The 22,500-nt window shown below is 39.4% G+C and overlaps 1 protein-coding gene across 2 annotated transcripts in view; it reads right to left on the bottom strand.

Annotated features, from left to right (window-relative positions):
- ppp3ccb (protein phosphatase 3, catalytic subunit, gamma isozyme, b) overlaps positions 1–22,500 on the bottom strand; it is a 35,188-nt gene that overhangs the window by 786 nt on the left and 11,902 nt on the right. Inside the window, exons 3-14 of one of the 2 annotated variants that reach the window (XM_067573444.1) lie at positions 22,096–22,220; positions 18,934–19,045; positions 18,655–18,800; positions 17,177–17,316; positions 14,734–14,811; positions 14,546–14,640; positions 14,281–14,406; positions 12,244–12,321; positions 7,217–7,301; positions 4,472–4,569; positions 2,900–2,926; positions 1–1,503 (exon numbers count right to left, since the gene is read on the bottom strand). The exon at positions 1–1,503 is cut by the window's left edge and continues 786 nt beyond it. In XM_067573444.1, coding sequence (XP_067429545.1) covers positions 1,313–1,503; positions 2,900–2,926; positions 4,472–4,569; positions 7,217–7,301; positions 12,244–12,321; positions 14,281–14,406; positions 14,546–14,640; positions 14,734–14,811; positions 17,177–17,316; positions 18,655–18,800; positions 18,934–19,045; positions 22,096–22,220 — 1,301 coding nt within the window. In that variant the 3' untranslated portion in view covers positions 1–1,312. The remainder of the gene's footprint in view (positions 1,504–2,899; positions 2,927–4,471; positions 4,570–7,216; positions 7,302–12,243; positions 12,322–14,280; positions 14,407–14,545; positions 14,641–14,733; positions 14,812–17,176; positions 17,317–18,654; positions 18,801–18,933; positions 19,046–22,095; positions 22,221–22,500) is intronic. The other variant, XM_067573445.1, reaches the window with a different exon arrangement.

Genomic DNA, 22,500 nt, shown 5'->3' with positions numbered 1-22,500 from the left:
TATTTATACTTTTACCACTAAAGACAAAGTGGTAAAAGTGTTAAATCAACTCACAGACATGCAGGTGATTAGTTGTGATTAGAGCTAATCAATAAATCAGAGATCGTTTATGTTTTAATATCTATTTGATCAGATTTTAAATACTCTCAATTATCAATATCACCCTTTTTTTTTTATCTACCTTCTTTTATAAACAGGAGTGTGAGACGTGGCTCTAATGAAAGACACTGTCCAGGTGCATTATGGGAAATGTAGGATTCAGTGTTTTTGACATAAAGTCCGACTATTTCACAACTGAATCTCTGCTTCAAAACGTTGATTAAAAAGTGATGAAGAGGCTCGAAGATGAATCTGTAAACTACGATGTTTGGTTCGTTTCCAACCTGCTTCTTCTTCTTCTTCTACTAACGTTATAGTGACGTCACAGATCTCAGCGAATATAACTGGAGATTATATCTGTTATCATAACGGATAGAAAGCTACTACAACGAGCTCGTTTCAAGGTCCACTGACGAGCTTTCAACTACAGTTTGTAGAGATCGCTCAGCATCATCGTCAAGCAGGAAAAGCGAGGAAGGCTTTTTTTTTTAAATTTATTTATTTTTTTTTATTTGGTCAACATTAATAATCAACACTCCAGACTCGAGTTGTAATAAAGCGGAATAACCCTTTAATTAAACTCTTTCTCCATCACCGTTTCCCTTCCTCTCCTCCCTCCCCGCCGCCCCCCTCCCTCGCCCGCTCTGGATAATTAAGCCTAAATCTATGTGCGGTAAAAAAAAAAAAGAAAAAAAAAAACAACAACAAAAAAAAAACAAACAAACATCACATTGAAAAGAGGGAACAATTAAAATATACATATATAATATAAATGTCAATACTTGCTCCTTAGAGCTCAGTCACACTATCATTGGCATAAGAAAGGATGGATTTTATGCAATTTTCTAAATCGAGCTTTATCGCGTCACGTCTGCAAACGAAGGTGTTGTCCCAAATACCAGCTCGCCGTTATATAGAAAATGGATTTTGCTTTGATTCGAGCGGCGGCGGCGGCGGCCGCCGTCAGCAAAAGTCCACGTCAGCTGTACGCTTTGAGATTTTATCCTGTTCAGTCTTAAACTATGATATTAGATCTTTAATAGATGATAAAATAAATTAAGCGTGGTGAGAGTCGCTCGGACTGAACTTCTCCTGCTCTTGGTGGAGGAAGGAGGGAAGGAAGGAGGGAGGGAGGAAGAAGAAGAAGGGCAGATGAAGGGGGGAGGAGAGAGAGAGAGAGAGAGAGAGAGAGAGAGAGAGAGAGAGAGAGGATCTAGGCCTGTGTGTTGGTGCCGTTCTTGTCCGGGGGTCCGGCGCTGGCCGGCAGGTTGTTGAGGGAGGGGGGGGCGGCGGCCTCCGGCTGCTTGCTGTCGCGGCGGGGGGGCATCCTCTCGTTGATCCGGTCCAGACCTCGGGCCTCCTCGAAGCTCTGGATCTTGTGCTGCGGGTTGAAGCCTTGAATGGCTGCGAGGAAACAAGACGCAGTGTGAGAGCGGAGCCGCCGAGAGAGAGACGACACACAAAAACATCTTCATGATGCTGGATCACAATCTGAAGATCTGGATCAAAGGAGGATCCGCTAATAATCTAATAGATCCGTCTGGTGATTTTCTATATTTGTCAGGCTTTGATACAAACATGAAGACGAAAACAGAAAACCACCAGACGGATCAACAGCTGCATCGGCCTTCTAAAGCTGCAACGATCGGTCGATTAATCGATTAGTTTATGGACAGAAAATTAATCTGCAACTATTTCAATAATCAAATAAATGTTTCAGTCATTTTCTTTTAAGTAAAAATGACATTTGAAGGTTTTCATGACAGTAAACTGAAGATCTTTGTTTGGGAAATTATAACGTTTTTCACTATTTTCTGACAAAAAGATTGACGGATTAATGGAGGAAATTACTGATGGATCAATTGAACTAATCAGTTTCTTGCAGAACAGAAAATTATCCTCCAATCTGTTTTTATCATCTTGTGTTTGAATCTGTGAAAGAGCTCATTTTAACCGATTTTAGGACTCTTGTCAATCATTTTTATGAAGTTATTAATAAATGTGTTGTAATAAATCTCTGCTAATAAAACAGATGATCTCCTATAAACCACTTTGTTGACTGCAGACTGATTCTGAGTATTTTGGCTCTTTATTCGATACAGAAACATGTTTTTACATCATCTATCTGAATGTTGACGCCAAATCGTTTCTTTTTAACGTCTTTTCAAAGTGTTTGAAACTGTTGGCGGGAGGAGACGAAGGAAAGCACCTCTAGTTGTTTAAACTCTTTGAGGACTGTCGCAGTAATAACTAGTATTTCATTTCTGACCCTGCTGAACACACAGATGTTTCCAGCACATGAAGAAACACAGAATACTGTAAAATCACTGTTTGTGATCAGGAGACAAAACTTACTTCAAAAAACAAACAGGACGAGGGCAGCATGAAAGCAAAGAAACAGACTTTCATTAAAGGGGCCGTTTGACAGGCGTTAGTGTGGATCATTCTTCAACAATTACAGAAACAAAAAGGAGACGCTTCTCTGCCAAAGTGGAAACCAGTCGGGCAACCAAGCTAGCATCCAAAAATATCTGATACTGATGTGAAAAGCATCGTGTTAAACCGTAAGACATGTGTCTGTATGTCGCTAATGAGCCTCATGCATGAACGTTGCATGAGGCCCAACATCTCAACCAGATATTAGCTTCCACTAAAACAAATTTTATCAGTCAGATTTTTCTCCTTCTGTCTGCGTCACGACGACAGGCTGAACAGAGAAGCATCCAGAATCATTCACAAAGTTAAAAAAAACATACACATGACACAGAAGAAGACAAACAAGACAAAGATGGTTGCATACCTCGTGCCTCTTCTGCCTCTACGGTGGCTGTGTAAGCGTGAGTAGAAGTGCCATGCCCAAAACCAATGGAGAGAGAGTGGGAACGTTATATCAGTGCATTTAGTCACGTTATCACAGCAATCAGTCAGTCCTGTTAACATTCAGTCAATCATCATACAAACCCCTCCTCCTCCTCCCAAACCCCGCCCCCCCCGCCCACCACCACCACCACACCACCCTCCATCCATCCAAACAGGTCGAGACGACAGAGGTTAGAACATTATTTTATCATCATAATCATCATCATCATCATCACCACTATCATCATCATCATCATCATCATTATCATCATCGTCATCATCATCATCATCATCAGGATTTATGAGGGTTTGTTAGAGGATGTGTGGAAATGTGTGTTTTACATCACGCTGCCGTTAAAAGATCAAACATCTCGTATGTAGTTCAACACTGAGGACGGGGTTAGCTTAGCTTAGCATAAAGACTGGAAGCAGAGGGAAACTGCTAGCATGCATCTGTCTACAGTTAGAATAAAATTAAAGAAACTATCACAATTTACATTTTTACACACGTTATAAACATAAACATCCGACATTATAACAGAATATATGATTATTCTAATTATATAATCATATTTTTTATCACAGTAATAATCTCCATTTGATCATCATTACATCTTTCTTTTATTATCATTATTATTTAATTAAATTTATTATATTTGGGATTTTTTTGTTAGTTTTGTCATGTTTCTGTCTGAATGTTATGGAAAACTTTTTTCCTTTATTTTCCATTTCTGTATAATTTATGATTTAAATTTTCAACTGATGCTTCTTGTCTTTGAAAAAATACAGCAAAAATTAAATAAAATCTTATTGTAAAACATATAATAATAATAATAATAACAACAACAACTACTGGTAGTTTTGAACCAACACCTTCATTATCAAGAAATTTGTAAAAATCTGTTATTCTATCATTATATCTTCTGCTGCGATGGATGTTAAATAATGATCTTTACTTGTATACTGAACATCTTTAATCAGGATTAATAACTACAGCAGCTGTGTCTTTTAGATAAATAAAAGATTTCACATTGGACTCTTGTGCAAACTGGAAATTAATAACTTGAGCGTATAAATTGGTAATTTGGGCTCCAGAATTTATAATGTGTTAAACTGGATTTAAATATTTTGTAATAAAAAAAACAACTAATTTGCACAAAGTTATAATTTGTGCTCTCAAATGTATGACTCGTCCATATAAATGAGTGAGTTGTAAGAATCAATAAGAGCAGATATCAGTTATTGAACTTTAAATATTGAAAATGAAGCTTTTTTGAAAAGGTCGACGGTCTCTTCTGTCTCTGCGGCGGTTCGTCTTTGTAGAGCAGCGTGATGGTGACATTTGAACACAACGGTCCTTCAGAGGAGGAGCGGACTCCCTGCGTGTGTGTGTGTGTGTGTGTGTTTCTTGGCCGGTTAGTCTCAGTGTGAGTGCAGGCACAGGGAGTTAGTGTTAGCTGGACTCTGCTGTGTTAGTGTGTTTGGTGGGATGCTCGGCTGCGTTCACACTCACCGCTTTCCAGAGACGGCCGACCTCCGGACAAAACTCCCAGAGGCAGCGTGCCGGTCGGAGTCAGACCCTTCAGCTGTAACACACACTCGTTCTCCTCTCTGTCGACACACACACACACACACACACACACACACACACACACACACACACACACACACACACATCAGAGTGATCAAACGTTACGATCAACAGCGATTCAATAGTACCTTTATTTCAGTTTTTGATGCTTTAACTGACAAACTGAGATTCAGACACTGATCACTGATTTCACACTAGAGCTGCAATAATTAGTTGTTGATAATCAATAGTTATTTTTCAGGAAAAAAAGGTTCCAGCTTCTTAAACATGAGGATTTTAAGCTTTTATTTAAGATTTTTGAGTTTTGGACTGTTTATCTCGGGCTGTTTGACATTTTAACGTCATTTAAAGACAAAACGATCAATCACTTAATCGCTAAAATGATTGGCAGATTAATCAATAATGAAAATAATCGTTAGTTGCAGCAACTCCAGCATAATTTCAAACACCAATTAAAACAAATGTACTAATCTAAAGTAACTAATGTAGAACTGATCATTAATTCATGAAGCGACGGTGGAACACAACGTCTACGGAAGATTTAAAGCGCCTAAATAAAAACAAATCAATGAAATAAGTACATGTCACATTATTTGCATTTCCTCTTCATGTTGCATTTACTGTGTCATAATTTAATAAAAAAACATTTTAAAAAGGACAATTATTTAGCTTTTATGGTTATTCATTGTTATATTAATTTTTTATGCCACATTAAAATCAAATCACAGCCCGAAAAACTGTAAATTTATGTCACAATGAAAAACAAATCATTCACAAAAAGCTAAATAATTCATTTAACATGTTTTGATTTAATTAGGACAGTAAATACCAACATAAACAGCAAATATAAATAACGTCTATTGTATTGCCCTTTATATATCATTTGATTTTTATTTAATCGTCCCTAACTGTGAGCGTAGAATAATCAGAACTATTGAAAAGCCTGCCGCTAACACACTGCGTTAGTGATGATCAATTCACTAATAAGTGGATGTGGAAGAGGAACTTCACATGCTTGTGCTGCTTTTCTAGGCCTTAAAATAACTCGCAGACATTTTCTGAACAAGAGCATCCATCATTAAAAAAAAGACAAATTATTCTGACACACTTCCACCGGATTAAAAGGAGGACACGTGTAAATCAAGGAAGAAGTCATTAACCTTTTACTGTAAGTGGAGCAAGACTGGAAAACAGGATAAAACTCCACAGTCGTCTGAAGTCTGAAACACCGTATTTTCTGTCCAATAACACTTTTTACTGGACTCATAAATCTATCTTCACTGACCAGAAAGGCAGCAATCACCATCCTCGTCAGGAAGAGGGTCCAATTTAAACTTCATTAGTCCTTATTAGGGACCGAGCCCAAAAGGCAGAGGACTACTGTAGTAGTCCCTTTTGTTTTTCGTGTTTGTTTGTTTCTTTCTTTCTTTATTATTACGCCACTTAAACCCTAAATTTGACCCCCTAAACATGCTCAAAAACTCACCAAATTTGGCACGCACATCAGGTCTGGTGAAAAATTTGATAAAATGTAAAAATTAACCCCCAAAGTGCCAAAATGTGCTCTCTAGCGCCACCTATGTAACTAAAATGGCCGCCACGGCCCGTAGTAATGTCGTAGAGAGATCAAACCAAAACTCAATTATTCGTTTCATCAAGACCTACAAATCATAAGCTGACACCCCTGACCTAAATCCAACAGGAAGTCTGCAATTAGCCTTTCAAAATAAGACTTTGCCCCAATTTTGGCCCCCGAACAAACGCTATCTCCTCCGAGGGCGTTAATGGTATCGGCTTCAAACTTTAATACATGACTTATGACACTGTGCTGAAAAAAGTTGTTAAAAACTTTGTAATAACTTAAACGGTTTGGATTTTATGAGCCCTGAAAGTTGCAGTGCCACATCACCCTTACAATGTAAAACAATGAGGAGGCATGAACTTTGTGTCAAACAGAGTCTTCTGACATCTAAACTAAAAGTCTGATCACTTTCAAACCTGTATCAATGGATTCGCCACGAAATTTCCTACTAAAATATGATTTTCAATGTAAGATTTGGCCAAAGTCATGGGATTTATGAGGATATTTCACAAGAGGCGTACTCTAAAATCCTCCTCTCCAACTGCTCCTGGTGATGTCACTCCCTCAGTGCTGTGAAACATTCCGCAATACACACTCATTATAAAATCACAGGAGGAGCAAGAAAAGACTTTAAAACTCACACTCTAATATCTCAAAAACAATAAAAGATAGAAAACACATGTAAATTCAAGATTTGTAGGTCAAAGTCTCGTGACTCATTTAAAGTTCAAATGAAGTTTGTATCTAAAACTATGTGGAAGCAGTAAATGATCAAAAAGGTGTGGGTTCGCTCACACTCTCCATTCAAATATATGAGTATTTTTCTGTGTCCAGCTGCAGTTACTTATTGTCTCTACACACCTGACAGTACACATGTCAATCAAACTTTCAAAATAAAAGCACACCACACTTGTAAGAAACATCCCTCATTTTTAAAAAGCAAAACGATCTGATCCTGACGGGCCAGAGTGCGAGGTCCTGACCAACGCTGCTTACAGCTTTAATTTAGTCTTCATGTTCACATAATAACTGAAAATATTACTTAAAGTAAAATTCAATCAAGTGGTCCGAGCGCTAAAACACACCTGAGCACAGAGAAGACTCGAGCCATCTTTCCAATCGCCCGGATCTTATTCCTGATCACCTCCTTCCTGACAGCCGGAGCTCCACCTGTAAAAAAACAGAATAATAGGACATGAGGCGAAGGAGAAAATCCCACTACAATCACATCTCTGGATGTTTTTTACTTCACAGACCTCAGCTGACAAATAACTGAAGCAGTGTTGTATCACACCAGCATGTAAAACAACTCCTCCACTAAAAATCTGAACTACATGCAGCAATTCAGGTGTGATTTTATCACACACCAATCAGAAATGTATAACTTGTGCGTACAAATGAGTAATTTATAATTTGCATGTAAAAAATCAGTAATTTGTGCTCCCAAATGTATAATGTGTACAAATTGGAAATAAATCATTTGTAGGAAAAATGTACAAATTACTAATTTGTGCTCTCAAATGTATGACTTGTGCATACAAATAAGTAATTAATAAAAATTGTATAGTACCATTCAGAAGTGAATGGGAAGCTCGTCATTTGTGATCTTGAATTTATGTGTAAATTAGAAATGTATAGTTTGTGCATTCAAATTAGTGAGTTATAAAGTTGAGAGGAAATTACTAGTATTTACAAATTAATTTTTTAACACACAAATTGCAAACTTGTAAGCACAAACTACTCATTTGTAAGCACATATTGAATTAATAGTACAAATATTGAATTAATCTCTTCATGTTAATACCTGCAGATGTAGTTTTGAGTCTTAATCTGAATGAGCCACTTCAGTTTAACACAATTTATTTCCCATCAGTGTATTTTTACCCAATTTTGGAAACAGATACATCTGATATACTTCATGTTTTGCCTGTTTAACAAATTGCATCGCCCTTGAAATTATTTGAACATATGTTAACAACATATTGTATTGTGTTAGTTCATGTGCACAAATTTCAGAGAACAAATGAAGTGCTGTTGACTTAATAGAGCAGAATTATTAGCTATTACTCATTCAAGAGCGCTAGCAATTAAGTTTTCTGTTGCCATGACACCTGCCAGGCTCCATCAGGACTTGCAGCACTTGTGGTTCAACTAGAACCAAAGTGAACAGTCACATATAATCTTCATGTATCATTAGATCTAGAAAACCCCCGATTATCAACGCAACCTGTAGTCATGCTGCTACAATCATGGCTTATAGCTGAGGAATTATTGTGCTGCTGCACACACACACAATATGTGAGCATGAGGACGACAGTATAAGCGAGTATATATATTTATATATATATATATGAGAGCAGAGAGATGGCGCTCTGGCAGCGAGCCGCTCTGTGTGGATAAACACCGCGGTGAGTTGGCATCAGCTCCCGTATGAGAGAGCACGCTACTGGTCAACGCTTCACCATCACGCCGACACACACAGGACGACTCGTTTTCGACACGTCAACGGTTTAGTCGACACCACGCTTCACTGCGTTCAGGGTTTCACTTCCTCCTCAGGCTCTACTGTATTTGATTAATGATATTCAGTGTTGAACAGTAGGTTGCCATAGCAACATGCTAATTTTTTTTTTTTTTTTTTTTTTACCAGTGGTGGAAGAATGAGAGATGAGATGAAGAAATCCTCCTTTATTAAGAAACAGTATATAAAGTATTGGGAGCAAGATGTACATTTTTCATATATTTAATTGTAATATTGATGCAGATTCACTGAATTTTAATATTGTTATTGTTGAGCTAATTTTAACAATTTACACTGTTGGATGGTTTTATGATGAATATTTTATAATCTTATATGTTTTATGTATAAAATATTGATCTGCAAAATAAATATAGTGAGTAGAGGTAAAAAGTACAAAATTTCATAAAATACAAATACTGATGTAAAAGTACCTAAAATGGTACTTTAGTAAAACACTTGAGTAAATGTGTTTGTTACTTTCCACTACTGATTTTTACAGTTTCTGTGACTCTGCTCATTAACGGCTCAGCAGATAACAAGACTAACAGTCTACATGTGTTAACGAAGCCAGGAGCTAAAGGCTAATGTTAGCATGCAAACATTTGCAAATTAGCACTAAACACAAAGTACAACTGAGGCTGATGGGATATCAGAATAAGACACACAGCAGCTAGCAGGTCTTAATATGTATTCATACATATAGTTGATTAATCAATTAGTTAAACACCTGTTTTGATGATCAGGTTCTTCAAGCTAAAATAATATAATCATAATATCTTATATATTATAATATATTTTGGGGGTTTTGGACTTCTGGTCAATCAAAACAAGACATCAGAGAATCAATAATTGTAAACTAAACTGACTAAACAATTACTTGCAACAATAATATGCAGATAAATCAATAATATTATTCATGATGTGTTTTAGATCAGCTGTATGTAAACCATCAGTAGATCTTGTGTTACGACTGATAAACTGATAAATGAACCTTTGACATGAAGCTCCTCGGTGCTGTTGATCCTGTTGGTCGTCGCCTCTAATCGTTGTGTATTTCAACCCTTTCTAACGTCGTCATATTTGTATTTTTAGACTGTTTCCATGTATGTTGTGATGACCCCTGAGTCATCTCGCATTGCTGTGTGGTTCACTCGTCTCTTTGCTCATCCTGCAGGTGGATCGTTACGGTAACCAGGAACACCTGGAGGCCGCGGGCTGTTCCCAGGTTATTTAAGCCTGACCGCAGTGCATCTGTCTGTCTGTCTGTCTGTCTGTCTGTCTGTCTGTCTGTCTGTCTGTCTGTCTGTCTGTCTGTCTGTCTGCAGTGCATCTGTCTGTCTGTCTGTCTGTCTGTCTGTCTGTCTGTCTGTCTGCAGTGCATCTGTCTGTCTGTCTGTCTGTCTGTCTGTCTGTCTGTCTGTCTGCAGTGCATCTGTCTGTCTGTCTGTCTGTCTGCAGTGCATCTGTCTGTCTGTCTGTCTGTGTCTGTCTGTCTGTCTGTCTGCAGTGCATCTGTCTGTCTGTCTGTCTGTCTGTCTGTCTGTCTGTCTGTCTGTCTGTCTGTGTCTGTCTGTCTCCAGTGCATCTGTCTGTCTGTCTCCAGTGCATCTGTCTGTCTGTCTGTCTGTCTGCAGTGCATCTGTCTGTCTATCTGTCTGTCTCCAGTGCATCTGTCTGTCTATCTGTCTGTCTCCAGTGCGTCTGTCTGTCTGTCTGTCTGTCTGTCTGTCTGTCTCCAGTGCATCTGTCTGTCTGTCTCCAGTGCGTCTGTCTGTCTGTCTGTCTGTCTGTCTCCAGTGCATCTGTCTGTCTGTCTCCAGTGCGTCTGTCTGTCTGTCTGTGTGTAGTGCATCTGTCTGTCTGTCTGTCTGTCTGTCTGTGTGTAGTGCATCTGTCTGTCTGTCTGTCTGTGTGTAGTGCATCTGTCTGTCTGTGTGTAGTGCATCTGTCTGTCTGTCTGTGTGTAGTGCATCTGTCTGTCTGTCTGTGTGTAGTGCATCTGTCTGTCTGTCTGTCTGTCTGTCTGTCTGTCTGTCTGTCTGTCTGTCTGTCTGTCTGTCTGTCTGTCTGTCTGTCTGTCTGTCTGTGTCTGTCTGCAGTGCATCTGTCTGTCTGTCTGTCTGCAGTGCATCTGTCTGTCTGTCTATCTGTCTCTCTGCCATGTGGCGGTGGCAGCTGCTCTCTCTCCCCTTCAGGCATCCGTTTGTTTAGTTAGGAAGCTGTTTTAAGTTATTCTTATGTCTTTGTTTTTTAACTAAATACACACATCTTACACTCGTGCACACGTGCACCACTGAGCCTTTAGTTCTTTAATTAAGCTCAATTTGGTTTAATGTGGATTCAATAGACGTTATCATAGTGTCTCCTCTTCATTGTCAGTCGGATTATAACAACGTAAATAAATTATCTGTGTTTTTCTGTTTGAAAACCTTCTTGCCTCAATGTTTTTGTCCTTGTATAATATTCAGTTGTTCAGATAATGACGTCATGTATGAGTACATGTCGTGATGAATCGGCGGCTCTTATAGTGAATAAACCGGGTGTTTAGTTATTGTGATCGTGGCCGTCGCCAATAAAACAGCTGCTAGTTGAGTAACATGTTCCTTCATCACCATGAACACACACACACACACTCTAGTTTATTTACACTATTCTGAGTCCCACACACACACTGAAATACTCACTAGAGCAGCAAAATGTGGATTCATCCGCCTCTGAAAATAGTTCCCTTTAGTTTGTTAAAAAGCTTTCAAACAAACTGGAACTACATATTTGTTAGAAGGAAAATCTTAATTATATCCTTTACATTTTATGGAATAACACCAGACTCCTTTATGCTTTTAAGACTTTCTGGATTGATCCATCCATCCTTCCTTCCTTCCTTCCCAGCAGCCACTGGTTTCCAGTTATTTCACAACGGAATAAAAATCAACTTGAGAAACAAAAGCTTTTAATTTGTTTTTTTTTTCCAGTTACTTCATTATTATGTGGCAACGCTGCTGCTGCAAGAGGAGACCGTTTGGAAACTGTCCTCGACGGTGCGTTCGAGGACATTCTGACACCCGGTCGTTAATGAATCCTCCCTCAGAGAGCGCACGCACGCACACACGCACACACGCACACACGCACACACGCACACACGGAACGAACCGAAGAGGAAAGTGTGAAGTCTCACACGTCCGACGACGAGAAGAGTTTTCAGAAACAACCACATGACCATATCATCACAGAAAAAAAAACTAAAGGTGACAAACTGTTGACTGTGGCTGCAAGTTGTTCTTCACTAAAAATGACTCGAAGTAACCGTTTGTAATTAAAGGATTCGAGGCGGTTCCCCCCCGAAGGTCAGAGGTCACATGACTGCAACGTCTCCTCTTACATCCTGTCGTCTCTCACCTGTCGCTGTCCAATAAAAAGGCCCCAAAAATATATATATATATATAAAAGAACGAGTTGAAACAAACATCTGTGAGGTGTTTGAGAGTTCAAAGTTCAGTTACAGAAGGTGGAAAATACACAAGTTGACTAGTAACACTGAGAGAGAGATTCTAGCAGGAAGGTGTGATATGAGAAGGTGCGACATCCTCTTACCCTCACACGTGTCGTCCCCTTCTGACATCAGCTCGTCATCGGAGCAGATGTTCAACACGTTCACCAGCATCTCCGTCACTGTGTGAAACACACACACACAAACGTAGCGCTCACTGATCTGCTTTGCAAGAAAAGACCCGACGACGTGATCACGAAACAATCACACATATTAAAATATTATTTAAATAAGTGCAGATATTATTATTACAGATGCAAACATGTGAAGATGACGATACATTTGACAAGCTTCTATAATATAAACACTGAGACGTCACCGTCCCTACAATAAACAAAACAAAACATTTATTTGTTGTAAACTTCTTCCCAAAAAATGCAAATAAAAGATTAATCCGTCGGTTATTTTCTCCGTTAATCAGAAAACTTCAAAATAAAAGCAGCAAATTCTCACATTCAAGAAACCTGCAACCAAAAAAATAGTTGCAGATTAATGTTCTCTGATTGATTTATAATGTAGATTAATGAACATCAGAGCATCGTCTCTGCAGGTGTTCAGGCTGCACACATTAGAAGAACTTTATATACTGATTAATAGTTCTCTAAAGTCATTAAAACCTTTAAGATATGTGGCTCATTTGGGCTCAATCATAACATGCATTTGATTGTAGCTTGTTATAATAAGTTATAATAAGCTTTTAGCAACAAAGCGACCCTTGATTACTCTAGTTTGTCTTTTTTTAAAGGTGCATCCTGAGTTATAGATGAATCCTCTGTGTGATTAGTGTGTTTGTTTTCATTCCTGTGGAGTCGCTCGTTAAACCAGCAGGAATTAAAATCATCAAACTCCTGATTTCTGTTAATCAGAAGAAAAACGCATCGTTTCATTTCAGATGTGGAAAAAACAACACGTGATGCTGTGATTTCAGTCAGGAACAGAGAGATCTTTAACGCTCTCTGCTCGGGTCTTTGTCTGCTCGCCGCTCTCGGAGTGAAACACGAGGATTTAACGGAGATTTATATTAAAGTCAAACAGATTTCATGGAGCGGCGGCGGCTTGTGGAGGTTTAACAAGCGACGGAGGCTCGTTCTCTTCCACCTACAACAGAGCGCGAGGCTCAGATCAGCGGAGGATCCGTCTAATGCTGCTATCAGAACCTTCTAACATGCTGCTGGTCTGGAACCCAGCAGGCTAACGGGGGGCGTCTGCTGCCCAAATTAATCCGAACGGCGTCGGAGGGAAACAGTAAACCTAATTATGTAGCGCAATTATCCAAAGAGCTGAGAACTCACGATGACGTCCCTCCTCTGATACTGTCGCTATGTCACATGACGCATAACTCTGGTCTGTGTCACTAGATGGATTTAGATTTTCCCGCTGGTGTCCTCTGTCCTCCTTTAAGACTAAAGGCTACATTAGCTGCTACTAGCATAACATGCTCCGTGTTGCATTGTGGGTAATGTAAGTTTAACAAAGAAGAAGAATGTGTGTCATGAAAAAGGCGATAACGATTAATCGATTAATCGCTTAGTTTGAAACTATTCAATTAACCGACTACTTTGATAATTAATTAATCATTTTGAGTCATTTTTAATTAAAAAAAGATTCTTAAATATGAATATTTTCTGGTTTCTTCATTCTTCTATGACAGTAAACTGAATATCTTACTAATTGATTAATTGAGAGAATAATAGATAATGAAAACAATTGTTAGCTGCAGCCCTGATTTGAGTGTGACAGTGTTATAGAAGTGAAATAAAAGATCTGCTGATGACTCTTCAGTCATTTTTAAGTAAAAATACCAACATTTTACTGGTTCCTGCTTTTGTAATGTGAGGATTTTCTGTTTTATTCTGTTTTAAATCTTTGTAAACTGAATATTTTTGGGGTTTTAGACTGTTGGTCGGACAAAACAAGACATCTGAAGACGATCAAAACACCTTTGGACAGGACATTTAACACTTTTTAATACCTTTCTAAGGATTGTTTGTAGTTTGAGGGGTCTGGATTAAATGCTATAAGACCTGCTGATAGACACACACACACACACACACACACACACACACATGACGGCGTTCTACCTTTCTCTCCAACGAAGGGCAGAGACCAGGTGAAGACGTCCATGAAGTTGGGCAGCCAGTAGGGGTGAGGGGAGCAGTTAAACTGCCGGATGTTCATCACATTATTCTCATATTTCAGCACCGCAGCTGAGGACGAAACACACACACACACACACACACACACACACACATGAACATTTCTACTTCACCATCCTGTTGCCAAGGCTTCAAGGTTTCCAACCTGTTGCCATGGTTTCCCCATCCTTCACCTCCTCCTCTCTTTTACCTTTGTTATTGTACACATCCAGGTAGTTGGGAGCCGAGAAGATTGTGATTAAAGACGGGAAGCCTGTCGTCTGACTTTTCCTGTACATTCGATACCTGTCGGGACACAAAAACACAAGTTAACAAACCGTCGTCCAATCAGAACGAGAGACTTGACGTCGGACAGCAGGCGCCGTCGCTCCCACTCACCCGGCGTCCTGGGCTTCATGTGCTCGTATTACAGACAACAGGTTATTGTTCATCAGGAAGTCACATACTGCCGGGTAACTGGAACAAAAAAAACAACAACACAAGAATGAACAAACGTGGTGATGAAAGAAGGATTTGTTTTTACAGGATAAGACGCCAATTTGGCAAAAACAAAAGATGATTTCACTGGATGATTGTTTTATTTATTTTATTTTATTTTTTTTCCAAAATGTGGAGCCAATGACGAGCGCTCAGCCTATATCCTCCCACCGCTCGGCTGTCTGACAGTCACCTTGGTTGCTATGACAGTTAAGAAGGCTGCTTAAACTCGAGTATATCAAGAGATGCTAAAAGTGCTAAAATTAGAGATCAATTAAGGTCAAGGCTCTTACACAGAGGGAGGTTGAACGAGTTTATATCTGATCCACACACACAAACACACACACACACACACACACACACACAACTGCACATTCACTTCATGTAATTCTAACCCAAACACATTTTCAGACATGGAAGACTTTACTTGTCTTCAGTTATACGTTACAGTCAGAGTCCTAAACGTCTGTTAAAGCTTTATTTAGAAATTACAGAAACAACGGTGATGCTAATCAGCTGGTTGTTAAAAGTAAAGATGGATTTATATTTCAGCTACATACTGACCTATAACGGCTACGTGCATATTCACACAAGATGACTATACATGTACTATATATATATATATATATATATATATATATATATATATATATATATATATATATATATATATATATATATATATACACACACGTGCACGGCTCGGATCACTGAGGAACTCTTCATCCTCACATGAAACACAGACAGAGACGAAGACGAATTAGACCAGATATAGACACAGCAGCTCAAAACTTATTGTTATGGTTTTGCTTTTAATTAACTCAACCTTTTACTGTTACTTATCTTTTTTATCTCATGATTTTACCTCCTTTTATCCTCTTTTAATCACTGTAGTTTTTTCTTTCTCCTTTCTTTTAATATTATAAACTATCTTTTTTTGTTTGCTTGCTTGTTTTTATCTCTTTCAGTGAAGCACTTTGAGCTGCATTTTATGTGATGAAAGGTCCATTATAAATAAAGTTTATTATTATATGTAGCTGTAGTTGTGTATGGTTATTATTTAGAGCTGTAACGATTAGTCGACTGACAGAAAATTAACCGATTTATAAATAGAAATGATTCCATTTAAATTTATTTATAGACTACAGCTGCAACGATTAGTTGATTAATCGATCAACACAGCTTCTTCAATGTGAATATTTTCTGTTTCTTTGACAGTAAACTGAACATCTTCGGGTTGTGAGCTGCTGGACGTTATCGTTGTCACACATGATGAAGAGCTCAAGAAGACAAACAGTGAAAAACACCGACTGCTGGAGAAAATCAGTCCGACTCTTCCAAGAGCCTGACAGGAGAGACGAGCTTGTGGAAAACGGGGGGGGGGGGTCGCCTTATATTCGGGCCAATATGGTAATCAGCCAATTAATCCATAACGATCGAAACCTTTAGTTGCGACACTGTAAGAGACGTACATGTAATAAAAAAGTCCTGAGCCTGATTAAAAGTGAGTCACCGCCTGTGTGAGACGCTCTGGGAAGTAAAACAAACACGCTGCGAGGTGGCAGCGATGATGTAACTTCTGTTGTTTGAGGAAGTTTGAACTGAACAAACAATCTGAGAGTTTCAGAGCCTTAAACAGGAGCGAAGGACATCGACTGCACAAGAAACTGTATATCTGAGTCTAATAAGTGCTCTTAATACTAAATATACTAAATATAATAATTATAAACTGCAGCTCAGCACTTTATCTTTGCTTTTAACAAACATCCTTAATGTTATTGTGGATTATGTGCAGAGTAGCAGCTCAATCATTGTGTCTGTTTCATGTTTTTTTTGTGTTTTGAAGCTGCTTTGCTACTAAAACAACATCCTCTTCTATGACGATAAGGACCTGACATGAACCGAGACGCTACCTGGACCAGCTTCTGGGGTTTTTGTTGGCACCGAGCGGAGAGAGAGAGTGAGACGCAGCCAAACTATTAGAGTAGATCTATTAGACATTACAGAAACAATTTGGTGTCATTTCTTAATGAATAACTTCTACTTAAACAAAACCTCTGAGCAGCAGCAGCAGCTTTCACCTCACTGTGACCTCCACATGATGTCAACAGTGCAAATTCAACACAAATATTAAGACAGAGGCAGAGAATGCTAATATTTATTGTCAGTATCTGTGTGACAGCGGATTTAACCAGCGGTCACTTTATCCAGAGATAAGCCATTGTTTATAAAAGCTTTAATCAGCTCAGATTAACAGGCCGAGAGGCTCTTTGTCTCTTTTTTTTTGTTGTTGTATTTTTTTGAAAGTAGAAACGTTTTCCAGCAGCAGCAGAACCAGTCGTACCTGTAGAAATATGAGCAGCCTCTCACGCTGTTGTGGCAGAAGTGTTCCTGGGTCTTTTCTGAACCGTAGTCTTCTCCCGGGTCCGACCACAGCAGGTCACACATCGGCCCGAACGCCGGCGGCTCCTTAAACCGGTCCAGCTATACACACACACACACACACACACACACACACACACACACACACACACACACACACACACACACACACACACACACACCAGTTTAAAACACAGACAGACAGTTGCCCGACACCAATTCAATCTAGTGAATGTTACTGACACAGCTGCAACTTCAACAAGTAAACGCAGCTAAAACTGATGCAGAAACTGTCACAGCAGCAAACAATCAAGAGATAATAAATAAGGCTGTAGTCAACCAAAGAAAATCTTGGTCGACTGAAATCGTACATAATCTTCAACTAATCAATTAGTCGCGGGTGGGTTGGTGGGGGTGCACAGTGAACTCACATTTCTCCGTTTAGCCTCTTCCGGTTATGCTAACCTATTGTTGCTAACTTTGGAGCTAACCTGCTTCACTTTAGCAGCACTTGGGGAAACAGCAGACGTGACTTTTTAGCATTTATTAACTGTTAAACTGTAGTCTGTTCTGTACATTTACTGCCAGACTGAAGACTTACCGTTAACCTTTTCCTCTGCTCCGCTCGCATCCACCGTCACTTTCCCGCCGCTCTTTCCCCGCTCGCTACGCAAACATACTAAGCGCTGCCCTATTCCTCAACGGAGTTACGCTACTGATATTTAGTGTTATTTTTGGCATTAAAAAAATATGTTTTGGCCTGGCGGGGGTTCGTTGATAATACTACAGGAAAAACGCTTATTCAATAAACATTCAGTAACCGTTGAGTAACCGTTGAGTAACCGTTGAGTACAGTTAGACCCAGCAGGCTCCATCAGGTTGAGTTCAAAGTTGTGAACAACGGGGGTGTTTTGAATACACTCCCGCTACTCAACCAGTCGACCAGGACATGTAATAAAGCAACAAGAAGAGAAAACTAAATTTAAGTAAGCAAAAACTAAAACATCATTTGAAACGACTAAAACTGACGATGCTGTTGCCGGTCAGATGACTGGATGTTTCTTCTAGATAAAAAGTATTTACACAAGCTTCTCAAATATGAGAATTTTAAGCTTTTTTTGTGTCATAAATGATCATAAACTGAATATCTTCTATTCAAAGACTTCACCTTGGGCCTTTTTGCACTATTTTCTGACATTTTATAGACAAAACGATTAATCGAGAAATGAAAATAACGGTTAGTTGCATCTTTAAAAAGTCTTTTTCTAACATCAGCTGTTTTATATTCAAGCTAATACAGAATTATTTTAACTGATTCTGTTTATACAAATATGTGATTATGCCGTTTTGTATACAAACCTGTAGTTTAATTTATATCAAATATTTGCAATTTAAATCACAGTATTGTTGAGACAGATTGCAGTTGTGTGTGTGTGTTACCTTGCGTATGTCATCCAGGCAGGTGACCTCGGGGCTCAGACCTCCATGCACACACAGGAACTGCTGGTTGAGGAGCGCAGCCAGAGGCAAGCAGTCGAACGCTTCCATACAGGCATCGTACACACGCTCCGAGTACTTTATTTTACCTGGAGGACACACACACACACACACACACACACACACACACACAGAGAGCAAGGTCAGTTTTATACACACACAGCGCCGCGCCCACACACAGACAGGAAACAGCCAGATAAGGAGTTTGTTGTGCAGACTTACACTCCTGTTTGAAGGTGAAGTACTCTGTGAGGTGCCGGCACTCGTGGTTTCCTCTGAGGAGGAAGAGGGTGTTGGGATGGTTGATCTTCAGAGCCCACAGGTACAGCACACACTGCAGACACACACACACACACACAGGTGAGTCCTACTGGGAACACTGGTACCATTTATGACTGGAGTCCGTATGAGACTGGCTACTTTACTATCAAACATCAGAATTACAACTTTACAGAGTCACACTGGGGGTTTCTGCAGCATTCAACACATTAAATTAAGACTTTTTAATACTACATAAATAATTAATTTTACATATCTGATGTTGATTAAAAGGTTTAATAATTGTTTTGAATGTTCAACCTCAGATTTGTGAAATATTCCACTGAGTGTTTGTCATGTCAGACTTTAAAACTTTATCACATTTATCCTGATAATTATCGTTAGATTGATAACGTTTTTGGCCATATTTTAAAATCACATTTTTGTCAGCACTTCCTGGATTTATGTAACAATAATTCCTGCTAATGTATTTAATCATTTAACCCACATGGACACTGATGAGTGGCGGAAAATTGGCGGATCAATTAAGCAATGACAAGACATTAATTAGTTGTTGCTCCTGATGCCACGACAGCGAAAACAACCACAGAATGAAGAAAACTGAATTTAACAGTAAACAACAGAGATTTGATGTATTTTAATCACATTTGCGTGACTAAAAGCTGATGAGTATTTTGTTTTTTGACCTTCATCTGCAGCCGCAGACAGAAAGATAAGTTACTGTTATTAAAATAAATAAACCAACGTTGTCACTGTTTTATCAGGATGTGAACATGTCGGAGCAGGATGTTGTTAGAAAACGCTGCTTGTTGACCTGAGAACAGCTGACTGCAGGTTAGAAGCATGAAAAGCCTCTCTATAACAGCCACATTTATAAAAAAGAAGAGAAATGATCTTCTAAATGTGAGTTTGTCTTCAAACACAGCAGGACTGAATGTGACGCACGTCGTGTTTTAAAACCTCCAAACAAACCCGTTCTGTTCAGCTGCCGCTCGTCCGCTCAGCGTGTCTGTGCTGCAGAGAACCACCTGTTTAATCTGACGTTTCTCATTTTCTGAAGGCGTCGACGACGACGAGCCGGATCGGACCGGCTGTTCATCTAAACTCAACAGGCCTGATCACACAGAGAGAGAGAGAGAGAGAGAAGACCAGGATCCACCGACCGGTGAACGCGTAGTGACATCAGTGTTAAAGGGGATTTATAGTAAATTTAGTGTTTTATGTGCGTAAATAGCACTTCCAAAACACAGATGACCTACACTCAACACTGCACCTGAACGCCTCCTGTGTTGAGACTTGACTATACTCGCCGATATTTGTTTTTATATTTTAAAGTTATACAGGCAGCATTTTATGTATATAAATAAACTGAATTCTTAATTCAAGTTTAATATATATGTACATGTTTTTTTTTGTTCTATGTGTTTTTTTATTTATAGTAATTTATAACTATTAAATTCTCAGTGAAGTTGACTGTTTGACGTCATTTAATACAATAAAGTTTACTGTTAAACTGTAAAATAACCACATTTAAGGATCACTGCAAAAAAATGTGCATTTATGTGTATATATATATATATATATATATATAAATAAATAAGATTATCGGCTGATGTATCAATATCAGAATTTTTTTACTTCCTTATATCAGTATCGGCCCCAAACATCCAGTATCAGTCGTCTCTATCTGACAGAAGCTGCTGCTGCTTCACAGTGAGGTTTGATTTTGTCTCCGGCTTGAACGACACGCCGACGTAATCGATTAATTTTGTGTTTCTTTGACTTTATCCAGAAAAGCTTGAACCCGACTGTCAGAAGTTTTCTTTAAACAGAGACGACAGCAGCAACAACTCCACATCTGAGAGGAAAACATCCTGCAGCTCTTTGACCTCCACACACGACGACGACGAGGCAGCGGCTTCTGTACTTGGACTTTTACAGTGAGTTTTATCTGATTGATGGTCGGTCGCCGGCGGTCTGGGAGTCGTCGTTGCGTCTTTATCTGTTGTGTTTCAACAAAAGACTCCCTACAGAGCGGACGCTAACGGCTAGCGCGGCAACGCTGCTTCCCAGCACATTTACAAGGTCATGAGCGGTTTGTTTATTCGCATAGAAACCGATAAAACTAGACAACGTTTCCATGAACGTTACGCCGTGAGTGGGTGTGAGAAACCTGTGCAGATAAACAACATACTGATCACAATCATCACCAGCCTTTGAAGTACATCAAACACCATCTACGGTAATGAAAGACAGAATAACAACAACAGCATCGATCTGAACTTCTGTGATGAGTTTGAAATGCTTCCTTCATTCATAGATTTCATGTTGAAATATGTCACTGACTGTGTTTCTGTTTGTGTTTCTGTGTGTCAGAAGGAGGCGAAGCTGTGTGCAAGATTTGTTTCCATAAAAGGACGTCACTGCCTGCACGCCCACACGCTGGGAAAGTCTGATTGGTAAAAATAAGTATTTTTTTTATGAGACGATGCTTGAATTAAAAGGTTGAAAGATTAAAAGGTAGGTTGATATTTAACAGTAAACTAACTGATGGATTAATCGACTCATTAACATGAACTGTTCCTGTGGTGAATCCTGAGCTGTAATACAACAGTGAGGTGTGTTCAGGTGTCCAGAATCATCATTTTTTTTTAAAGATAAATGACTTCTAAATTGATCCAGTATCCTAATGCCTCTGATCCTGACGGTGGTTTGTTTTTTTTGTTTTTTTAAATGGATAACACAGCTCTGTGCGGTCTGTGGCGGAGGCGTTCCAGGATGTACACTAATCCTAACAAGGAAGCATGACAGCAGCCAATAAAAATGTTCTGCCATCCCGTAGCTGCTACAAGACACACACACACACACACACACACTCAGTCCTTCCCTCCGGATTGTTTTGGAAACAGGACGCGGAGGGAGAGCCTGTGTGTGTGTGTGTGTGTGTGTGTGTGTGTGTGTGTGTGTGTGTGTGTGTGGGTGTGGCCGTCAGCAGCAGCAGACAGGGTGCCTTTCATTTCCTTCCACTATTTAAAGACGCTCCCCTCTAAGCGACGGGAGGCCGCCGCCTCCACCACCGCCATCGCCATCGCCACCGCCGCCTACCTCGATGCTGAAGTACCCTCGGTCCACGTAGTCTCCCAGGAACAAGTAGCGGGTGCTGCTGGGAGATCCGCCCACCTCGAAAAGCTTCATCAGGTCAAAGAACTGTCCGTGGACGTCGCCACACACTGCGGAGACAAAAACACAAGCTGGATCCTCTGCGTGTGCATCTAATAACAACAAATCTCATAAAAAACTAAATCTCTAAATACTTTCATCGCTGTGTTTGTCTGTTTTCATTATTATCTAATTATTGAAATCGCCTTCAGGCTGATTAAAGCTTTATTCTACTTTCCTCCTCTTCAGCTACAAGCTCGTTGCTTCCTGATGAAGACAAATCAAACGTTCAGTTTTTAAAAACAGATCATGTCTTCTGGGGAGTTTTTATAAAGTCTATATTTGTACAAA

This window comes from Thunnus thynnus, chromosome 19, assembly GCF_963924715.1.
Source record: "Thunnus thynnus chromosome 19, fThuThy2.1, whole genome shotgun sequence".
NCBI classification, from domain to species: Eukaryota; Metazoa; Chordata; class Actinopteri; order Scombriformes; family Scombridae; genus Thunnus; species Thunnus thynnus.
Note: the sequence above shows the minus strand (reverse complement) of the source record. Positions and strands in the feature narration are given on the sequence as shown.